The sequence below is a fragment of the Triticum aestivum genome, chromosome 7A (assembly GCF_018294505.1).
Source record: "Triticum aestivum cultivar Chinese Spring chromosome 7A, IWGSC CS RefSeq v2.1, whole genome shotgun sequence".
NCBI classification, from domain to species: domain Eukaryota; kingdom Viridiplantae; phylum Streptophyta; class Magnoliopsida; order Poales; family Poaceae; genus Triticum; species Triticum aestivum.
Window position 1 is genome coordinate 656,605,690 of NC_057812.1, and position 10,766 is coordinate 656,616,455.

Genomic DNA, 10,766 nt, shown 5'->3' on the forward strand with positions numbered 1-10,766 from the left:
AGATGGGAATGGACAGCTTGCCGGGCGCCGCTGAGATGAACGCCGCGTCCGCCACAACCGGGGCACGGACCTCCTCGCCCTCCGTCTCCACGTAGGGAAGGCAGAAGAAGCTCTCGCCCGGGATGGCGTTGCCCATGATCTGCAGCGACAAAGGTCGCCCGCGTGTGGGGCAGTGCGCCGACGCGTGCCCCTCCTCGTGGCAGACGACGCACATGGGCTTGAAGTGGCACATGTTCTGGTAGTGGCCCACCCGACCACATTTGAAGCACTTTGGCCCGTCGGACTCCTCCACTGGGATCGGGGCATCGGCCGAACCCTTCGACGCCGACGGCCCAGCCGCCAGCGGCGACAGCGCCGAGCCGACCCCCTTCTGCTTCTGTTTCTTGGCGAGTGGATCCCCAGCCCTCTCACCGCTCGGAGGAAGGAGGGATTCCTTCCTCTTGAGCTCTTTCTTCTGCTCTAGGCCACGTCGCCGATATTCCTCCTTCTTCTTCTTTTTGCGCTCGCGCTCCTCCATCTTCTTCCTCTCTTGCTCCGTGAGCCACCAGGGAGGCGGCGGCCCCCAGCCCGCCTCCTCCGACGGAGGTGCCGGCACCTTGGAGAGCGCCTTTGCCCTCAGATCTTTCTCACGCCGACGCTCGGCCACCGGGATCGGAGGTGACATGGGTGGCTTCTCCACGCGGCGGGATCCCATCCGCACCGTGGTTGCAAACGAGCAGGTGAGTGGGGGGGGGAGGGACGGAGCGGAGCAGACGACGAGCGAGATGCCCGAATCGCCGCACCTGCGAGTGGGATGCGGGAAACCCTAGCGACAAATCTAGGGCACCCTTTGGCAGCCACATCCACCTATTAATAGGCGGAAGCGGCCGCGCAGCCACCATCGCATTGGGCCCGGGCCTAAACTCTTGCGGGCGTAAGGCCACCGGGCCAGGCTGTCTAGGCCCAAGCACTGAGGAGCACCCCTACGCCCCCACTGGCGAAAACACGGACGGGTCGGCCAATGGGCCCCCCAACCCACGCACTGGCAGGCTGGGCTAGTCCAATAGGCCCAGCAAGGGAGCCGGCCCGGGCGACGACGGCGCCGAAACCCTAGCCAGGGTCCGCGTCTCCCTGGCAGGAGCAGCCCCGTCGCCGACGCCGACCCCTGTCGACGCCGGCGAGCTCACCGAGCCCGAAGGCGGTGCAGCCAACACCAAATCAAGGCGCCCCTCCTCCGGCAGGACACGCTAATGGCCCTCAGGGCCCGCATCCACACCCCTCGGCGGTCGCCAGATCCGCGGCGCTAGGCGGCGCCCGCCATGCCCACTAGGGGCGAACGCGCGCCGGCGACCGGCCATGAGAGAGCCCCCCAGCTCCTCCGCACGGGCGACAAAGTCACCCACCGAGCACGCCGTCGGCGGCCTCAGCGCAACACCATCACTCACCTGACTATGTACATGAACGGACTCCTCCTCTTCGTCGTCGGAGTCGCCACCCCCGAGCGCCCAGAACCTGCTTCCAGAGGGGAACGGGCCAGGGGGGCCGCCCGCCGGGCGAGACGCACCACCGAGCGCGCCCCACCGCAGGACGCACCACCGTCCATCCCTCCGCCGCCGCCACGGGGTTCCCCCCGCCGTCGCCCGCGGAATCGCCCCCTGGTCGCCAGGTCGCACGGGAACCGTTGGGTCCATACTTTTCTTTTCCTCGTCGTTGGTTTAATGCCGAGTACTTCTTAACTAGGGTTTAAAAATGATGTTCCAAAATGGATAGTATTCTTTAATGAAAATCAGAGGGGGAGGCCTCTCTATCATTCAAAGAATAAGGAGGTTGGTTTGAACCTAGTTGCAGTGTATCTGCTTTCTTGGGTCCTCTACATAAAATGCAAGGACTTGTTTGTATTATTTGTTTCAGGTAGGGTTTTTGTGACTGATACTCTGAACCACTGGTTTGACTATCAATGAAGCATCTGAGACTTTCGAGCCCCTACTTGTGTTACAAAAATGTGAAAGGTCATTCACCTACTTTTGTTTCCCTTAGAATAAAACTTGACTACTTTTGTTTCGTCAATTTTGGTATAATTTGTCTCATCCCCTAAATGATGTCAAGTTGTCTTAGTTAGGAGTTTATTGGAGTAATAAGAACCAAATTTTGAGCACAGAAAGTAGTAGAACACATGACATTTCTTACAAGCTAAAAATACAAAATCCAATGTGGTTCTATAAAGAACAATGACATGTTACAATGTGATGGTGCCAGTAACACGTGTCCCCACTCGTTGTCATACACTACAGTAAAAAGACACATAAACCCAGCGTGTCGACGTGTCGATGAGGGCTGACCACGGAAACACTCCAAAACATTCATCATGGAGGTTGAAGCCGAAGATGATAATTCAAGTATCTAAACGACAACATTGAAGCAAATAATATAAGGACAAACTCGATTTGTACATTAAGATAAATAAAAAGGTAAACACGTAGCATATAGTCCATGTTCAGCATACCCTAAGGTTAGGAAGGTTGAGTTCTAATAACTTTATAGGGAGAAAAGTCATCGATGGAGAGTACCAGTGACATAACCACCTTTTGCGGCCATTGGACTGAGAGTCAGTGATCTAATCAACATTTACGGTGTAGTATCTACAATTCCCTCGTGCTTGAGGTTACTTGATCCCAATCCTTGAATGGGAGTTTGAGTGGGGAAAATATCTGGTGCTCCGGGAGCACCTAAGCTCAGGTGCTGCCGCGGGAGCTCGGCCGTTGGATTTTCATCCCGCCGACATTGTAGGTGCTTTGGAAAAAATGCAAAAAAAGAGAGATAAACATCCAGGAGTTCCTTAATTAGGTGTAGGTCCAAGGGCTCCTTTAATGTTCGCTGGATCAAGATCTAACGGCCAAGCTTGCACAGGAGCATCCGAGCTTAACTTAGGTTCTCCCGGAGCACAAGATATTCACCCGAATAAAGTTGGTGGCTCATCCGCGAGCACGTTCGCTTGTTACAGTTGCCGTCTCGATATTTGCCACATTATTTCATCACCATCCACGCGTACAGATGGTTGTAAAGTAGCGATAAAAAAGCAGGAGTGAAAGGTAAATGCGGGATAAAAAGGTTACTTACGGGACCATGCATGTCAACATACGGACATGACGTACAAGACGGGAGCGCTAGCCGACATGCAAATGCAATACAAATGTACTAGCAGCGAATGAAATCCCACCCTCGATCAGGATTCACGAGAAAGCGCCCGGCCGGCTGGAATATCCCACCGGCCATGCCCTACGTGGCTCCACAACACGCGCGCATCACCGTCGCCCGATCGGAAAGAGTACTACTATTCCTACCTCCAGTGCCATGTCGATCTTTTGTGCGTAGCTCACATGGCATCTGTTCATGTCGCCGTTGATGCAACAACGCAAAAGCTTAGCCTTTCGCTCTCGATCCTACACAAGAAACCACCTTGAGCTTATCTTCTCCGACCCTTCGTTGTCTACTAGTCCCTCCGTTCACAAATATAAGATGTTTTGAATATCTTAATATGGGCTATATATGTACTAAAATAAATGAACGTCACATAAAATGTGTTTATACACATCCGATTTAGAAAAAGTTTAGCAGGACATCTTGTATTTGTGAACGGGAGTGGGGCGTTTTGGTGACCGGGCTAGATGAAGCCCAGAATTTTTGAAAAAAAAATTCAAAGTTCAAAATTTTTAATTTCAGAAAGAAAATCTAAAAATATATATTCAAGTGTAAAAGGATGAAATGTATATGTGTGTAAAAAATCAGGATGAAATACCATGACATGCGACATGTAAAAACCAAATTCACAGACTTTGAGAATAAATAATATCATATGTTGAAAGGTCCTACATTTTTTAACAACCTCATTTCAATGTATCTCATCCAGAAAATTTACACATCGTGTATATTATGCCTCCATTTATATCTGTATTTTTTCAATTGTTTTTTAAAACCTAAAAATATGAAATTTAAAAATTGCAAATGGAGGCCACCCCGAAGCTCGGCCTCCAAAAGCAATTTTCGTGTGAACGGAGGGTAGCTAGCTACCCACCACGGTCGTGTAGTCTATAAATACACGGCCAACTAGAGGCCAATACTACACTACTCCGATCCTTCTCTCCTAGCTAGCTGCCATACCACAGCACGTAGTACGTTCTAGCCTCTTCTCCAACTAATAGGTGCTATGGAAAAAACGAATGTCAGGTTGCCCCAGCTGGCTAAGATAGCCGCGCTCCTCCTCCTCTTCATCCTCGTACCCATGGTGCCTCCTTCTCTGAGGGCCCCTTATCTCTACCTCCTCTTCAACGCCCTCGTCGTCGCCCTTGGCGTCGAGGCCGGTTTCCTCTCCGTCTCAACCGGGACCAAGCTAACAGGCCAGCCTCCTGCCGCTGCCGCTGCTGCTGTAATTCCCAACCACCATCACCACCTTGTCACTTCACAGCCGCCGATCATGGCGGCACCCTTGCCAGGACGACTTAGGGAGGTAAATCTGCTTGCAGATCGCGGTGCTATCAATGAGGTGCTGAGCGTGGCGAAGAAACTGAAGGAGGAGATCAAGAAAGTCCCGTCCAGGGCGAGCATCTTCTTCATCGGGAGCGCGGACCCCCACGACGCCGGCGAGATCGTCGATGCGACGTCGACGCTCCAAGACAATCAGGCGGGGGAAGGGCGGAAAAGGTGCAAGGTAGACGCCTCCTCCCATGATCTCATGAGCAAGCAGGAACTTTACGCGAAGGCCGACGCGTTCATCGGCAACTTCTACAAGCAGCTCAAGATGCAGAGGGAGGAGTCGTGGAACAAGCTGCAGGACCTGTGCAGCTACCACCACCACCACAACTACAAGGCCAAGGCCTTCTAGAGATTCTCGATCTATACGTACGTATCTAGAGTCTAGATGCATGGTAGCATCTATATATATGTGCATGCATGCATGTGCAGATACGCTGTTTGTGTGTTGGTACGTAGGGTAACTTTGCTGAGCAGTGGAAGGAGCCGAGAGGAACCAACAGATATTATGTTGTTTGGTTCTCACATTCTTAATTACCTTCATCGACCCATTGATTTGTTTTGGGTTAGAAGATCATAGGAGTCCTTTCCCCTGAAGTATATATATGGACAGTCGTATACACATGTTCTTAACTATATGGCTCGTCTATTTGTAAGTCACCTGAATTTTCTATTTGGTATAAGTCATTTTTCTTTTCCCTCCGTGCTACTACTTTTTTCTCTATCTACACATGCAAGCTTGCATGACGCTTTTCTCTATCTAACCATGTATGGAAAAATGTTTTCTATAAATTACTCTACTTATATTCAATAAATATTTTTGCAACTATACATGATCAAATATAGTAAGTCATATGTACTTTAAATTTGGTTCTTACGTTATCAACCCAAATTTTTATTAATCAATTATCGCAGCAACAAGCATGGTATCCTCTAGTTAACTTTAACATTCAAGAATGTAGAGATGGGTAGAAATAAACCACATACAACTTGCAATATAATCTATAAAATTACGATGTGACTCGCTTAAGGTAGAATAAATCAAGGGCATTGATATTACCTTAAAAAGGAAATGAAGAAAAAAAATCAAATCGAATGATGATAAAAACTTACACACATATTGCCTAGAAGTTCACTCTTCCACAATCTGCAAGGATGATTTTATGACATTGTAACTTCTAGACAATATTGTGATTTAGTAGTAAACTTCTATACAATGACTAGCCAACGAATCTATGATTATATGATTAAAATTAATGAACTTTTTCAAATGTTGTGAACCTTGTTTAAGTTATTTTTTTATTCATGTTTTCTTTCAAAGTCAGTTGGTCAACTAACCAGTGTCTTCCTTTTTTTCCGCAAAAAAGTATGTTCCGATCGAGGCTCATGTTCTCGTTCGTTTCTTCTAGTTTTTCCCCCTTTTTTCCTTTTCCTTTTTTGCTTTTGCTTTTTTCTTTCTTTTCCTGTTTCTTCACTGGTTTTCTTTAGTTTTTTGTTTCTTTTTTTGTTGGTTTTCTTTGTTTCTTACATAGTTTTCACTCGTTTTTCCTTTGTTTTTCTTGTTTCTTCCTGGTTCCCACTTTTTTTCCTTTTCTTTTCTTTGTGTCTTAATGTTTTAGTTTTTCTTTGTTCTTTCTTGAATTTCACAACCATTCCTTTTATTGGTTTCTTTGTTTTTTCCTTTTTATTTTCTTTCCATTTCCATTGTACCTTTTTGATTTTCTTTGTTTCTCTTTTGGAAAAGGCTATCACTCAACCGACGGATATAGCACGACGTTCGCCGCCTCTCTTGATAGACACGTGGCCTACTGGACCACACACATCTCTCTCCCTAGTCTTATCTCTTACCCAATCTCTCTTCTATACGCAAGTGCCTCAGCGGCAATCAATGTCGTCCACCTTGTCAAAGAGGAGGATGGCGGTGAGGCGACCTGGTCAGGGGTTCAGGGCTCGCCGGCGGCAACGCGATGGCGGGGGCGGGCAGCGCCGCTCCTCCCTCACCACAATCCAGCAGGCTTACGGTGAACGAAGGTGGCGTTTGTTAAGGGATGGCAATGGGTAGGGTATGGGCGGGTACAACCTCCTTCTGCCCAAACCCATACCCACAGGAACTTTCTATACCCACCCACTTTAATACCCATGGGCATAAATTGATACCCACGCCCATACCCATCAGGTATCCTGTACCCAATGGGTATCCGTTGGATAACATATATAGCATTTAAATTTGAAAAAAATAGAGAAATGAGTCTAAAATTCAAGTGATATGGCCATATGGCCGAGCATTATAGCACCAACATAGCCTCTTCTAATGGGTGGGTTCTTGGAGGTATCAAGGGAGTATGGGCAGCGATTGGTGGAAGCCCGGCCTAGTGGGAATGAGCAGTTGGAACTAGGGTCACTGGATCGATAGTTCAGAGGAGTCCGATGGCGATGAGTCAAGATTTCATCATTTCAAGAAGTCAAATAGGACGTCAGAGGAGTGTTGAGAAGGTGATTGTGGGCCTATGACCTATGGCCGGTTTAGGGAATACAAGATTTAGGGTTGGGCCATATCAGTTAGATACTTACCCCACATGTCATAGGAATAATTCTGATTTATTAAATTTTTGGATATCCATTGGGTTACCCATGGGTGCAAGTTAATACCCATGCCCTACCCATAGATTTTGTAGGTATGGATACCCATTACCCGTGGGTACAAAATCTTTTAAAGTCATGCCCATGCCCATTGTTTTCGGGTAGGGTACGTGCGGATACCCATACCCATGGGCAAAACCGCCATCCCTAGTTTTGTTTTGCAACATCCAGTTTGTCGCAGAAACATCAGTGATGTTGCAAAACTTTCTTCCGTAACACCATATAGAGGTGAAGACCAAGAAAAAAAATCTGCAATCACCTCGGTTGCAAAAAGTTTCTACAACAATACCATTGTTGCAAAAAAAGTGAAGACATGATTTTTTTTCTGCAACACAACCTATGTTGCAAAACATATATTCCCGCAACACAACCTATGCTGCATAAAACTCCACAACACAATCTCGGTTACAACTGTTTCCATGACAAGATCATTGTTGCAAAGAAGAGAGAGACGTTCAGCTGATTGATTTTGTCATATCCGATGGCTCGCGAGACGGTGGATTTTTTAAAAAGATCCGTCGTATGACGCGTAGAAGCCCCCATCTCTTTTTGGTTTCCATTGTTTTTTTCTTTCCCTTTTCGTATAAAACATGAATATATATTTTATACGCAGTTAACATTTTTTCCAAATACATGAAACATTTTTAGTTTACACGTTGAACATTCTTTTGAAATACATGATTAACATGTTTTTAAACATATATGTTTTTTATGTCTACGATTTTTATTACATAGTATACATTTTTTTATACAACAGGGACATTTTTTATACAAACATTTAACATTTTTCTATCAGGACGACAACAACGACGTTTTCCTAAGACCCAGCGCTCCCTCCTCCTCCCGGGTCGCACGCGCGTGCGGCTCCGGAGGCGCCCCTAACCCTAGGAAACCAGAGGCACCTGATCTCCCTTCCCCGGCCGCTGCCGGCGCCGGCGCCGGCGCCGGCGGTGGCGGCCACGCTTGGCCGTCGAAGACGGTGGGCGAGGGCGGCGCTCCCTGACGAGCCCCTTCGCACGGAGGCGGGTCGTCCCTGGGGATGCGATGGTGGTGGATGGTCGGCGGTGCGAGGATGCGGCGGGCTTCTCCGGTAGGCGGAGTGGCTCTTGGAGGAGCGGCGGAGTCGATGGGGAGGCAGCAAGGGCGGTGGAGCTGGGTGGCACGTCGGCGCTGCCTGGAGGCGATAGCGATGGATCTCGGCTTCGGAGGCGGCGGCGTTGTGGAAGCTCTGTCAGGAAGGAGCTCCTGACGAGCAGCGGGCGTTCGGCCTCCTCCGCATCGGGGCTGGTGTGGTGTCCGCCAGGTGGTGTTGGCGCTGGAGCGGTGATTGGAGAGGAGGGTCAGATCTGGATCTTTCCGGATTTGATCTGGGCCGAAGGGGATGGGGTCATTGCGTGGATGTCCCCTGGAGCGGGTGGCGACCACGGTGATGACCCTGATCCATGGCCGAGGTGTCGGGAGGCTGCTGGCTGAGGTTGGTGGTGGATGTTGGGGCCGCATTCCTCTCTGCTTGCCCCAAACCTTGGAGGTGGGGCGATGTGCGGCGTTACGGATGAAAATCTTGTCCGATTTTGCTGGGCCGGCGGCGATGGCACCCGTGGGTGTCTTACCCCTCCTTGGAGGCGTCGTCGAGGTGCGTCGAGATCCCCTCGCTCGCTTGGTGTTGGTAGTTGTCTCCGGGTGAAAGCCTTGATTCGGTGCAGGATCGGCACGATGGCGGCGTCCTCGACGTCGTCCCTCTGGTGGGAGCATTGTGTCTGGAGACACGGGTTGGAGGTTCTTCGTTGCGCTCCTCCGGCGCTCGCCACTGTTCATGATCGATCATCCGCGACGCAATGTACGGTCGTCGCTAGTGATTCCAAGACGATACCTTTCTCGAGTCTGATCGGTCCCGCCATTCTCCTGCCATCTCCTTTAGGCATTAAGGGTGGATGGTGCATCGGCAAGGGATGCTCGGTGGGAGTTGCAGTTCTTCGGAGGTGGCTGGCATCAACTGAGACGCGGCGAGGTTTTTCTGTTTTGGGCAAGTTCCTTTGCGTTGTAGTGGTGTTGTCGTAGGTGGCTGTCTTTGGACTAGCCGGATGTGGAGTTCATGCTACACTTGTTGTTCGCAGCGAGTTGTAGTCATCTTGTATTTGTATTTCTCTCTTCTTCTATAAAGCTATGGTACGCAATTTGCGTACTCTCGAAAAAAACATTTTTCTATCACATGATTAAATTTTGAAAAACATATTTTTTGGCTACTTTATTATACACATTGTACACTTTTATACATCATTAACAGCTTTTTATACACATGTGTAACATTTTTAAATACATGATTAACATTCTCTTAAATGCATTTTTATGTCTATTTTTTTGTATATGCCAGGAACATTTTTCTTATATAAATGTATCATTTTCTAAATAAATGTTTAATATTATATATATATTTTCTTACATACTGTACATTGTTTTATACATCATAACAATTTTTCTACACCTTTAACATTTTTAAAATGCATGATTAAAATTTGTAAATACAGAATGTAAGTTTATTTTTATTAATATATATTTAAATTATTTCGATATATAAGTAAAAGTAAAAAAGTAAAAAATAAAAGAAAAAATGTGAAAAAGGGAAGAAGAAGAAGAAAAAGCTATGGATGCCTGTGGCCACTGCTGGCCGATCAATTATGGGCTGCTCCTTGTGGCTTACTAACCTCTTAGAATCGGGTTTGTGGGCTGAACCCCGCAGTTGGACCATCTAGCTGACCGCGGTAGAAAGCCTTGGGGCCCAGTTGTAGGTGGTGACGAGACCGCGCTGGAGGATTGGAGCTCAAGCTGCCGCCGCCGGAGGTAGGGCAGCTCGCTCCTGGAAAGCAGAGGAGAAGCGAGGGGTGGAGAGGCGCCAGCTGGAGTGAACCTGACGAGAGCTCTTGGTGGAGCGGCGGAGCGGCGGGCACTGAGGAGCGGGCGGCGGCGGCCTGGAGGAGTGGAGTAACTTCGCCCACGACTCTGGTAAAAACAAAATTCGCCCCTCAAATCCCAGTTTTGCTGATTAATCAAGATGAGAGTGAATATTTGTGTAAGTAAATAGTTCGCCCCGGTTAATCTTGGAATCTTGCCTCTCAACAGACAAAATTTGAACACTCCCTAAAAATCCAAATTTTGATCACAACTCAGGTTTCCAAAGCAAGACAGAACAAGAAATTTTGTTACAACTCCGCCATTGTAATACAATTTGAAGTCCGATACTTCTGCAATATATATGCATAGGTTGAAATATTATTGCAGTGTATCTTCGTTGCTCAGGTTAGGTCTTTTCATTCATCACCATCACCGTATGGAGGCGACTGCAATCTACGATTCTCGGCTTGGGACCTGGGTTATGGTGTCCGATGGAGAAACTCCGACAAGTGCGGTCTTGGATGGGCTCCTGTCACATGCGTCTATGTTGTTCCGAGGGGTGGAGAGCGCTCTCTGTGTTGGAGCAGCCTTCGGTTTGTGCTGGGCAGCTTGGAGGTACTACGAGCGCAACTCGTGCCTGCGCAGCTACGGCCGTGACATGACGAGTGTTTTGACAAAAAACTATCATTTTAGAGGTTTGCGTCCCACAGAACTACCACTTTAAAAAAAAT

General features: G+C 48.2%; 1 protein-coding gene across 1 annotated transcript; it reads left to right on the forward strand.

Moving 5' to 3' along the window:
• Positions 1–4,112: 4,112 nt before the first annotated feature.
• Positions 4,113–5,208, forward strand: LOC123154357 (uncharacterized). Its single transcript, XM_044573112.1, has one exon. The coding sequence runs from the start codon at positions 4,184–4,186 to the stop codon at positions 4,856–4,858; it is 675 nt and encodes a 224-aa protein (XP_044429047.1). The 5' UTR covers positions 4,113–4,183; the 3' UTR covers positions 4,859–5,208.
• The last annotated feature ends 5,558 nt before the right edge of the window (positions 5,209–10,766 follow it).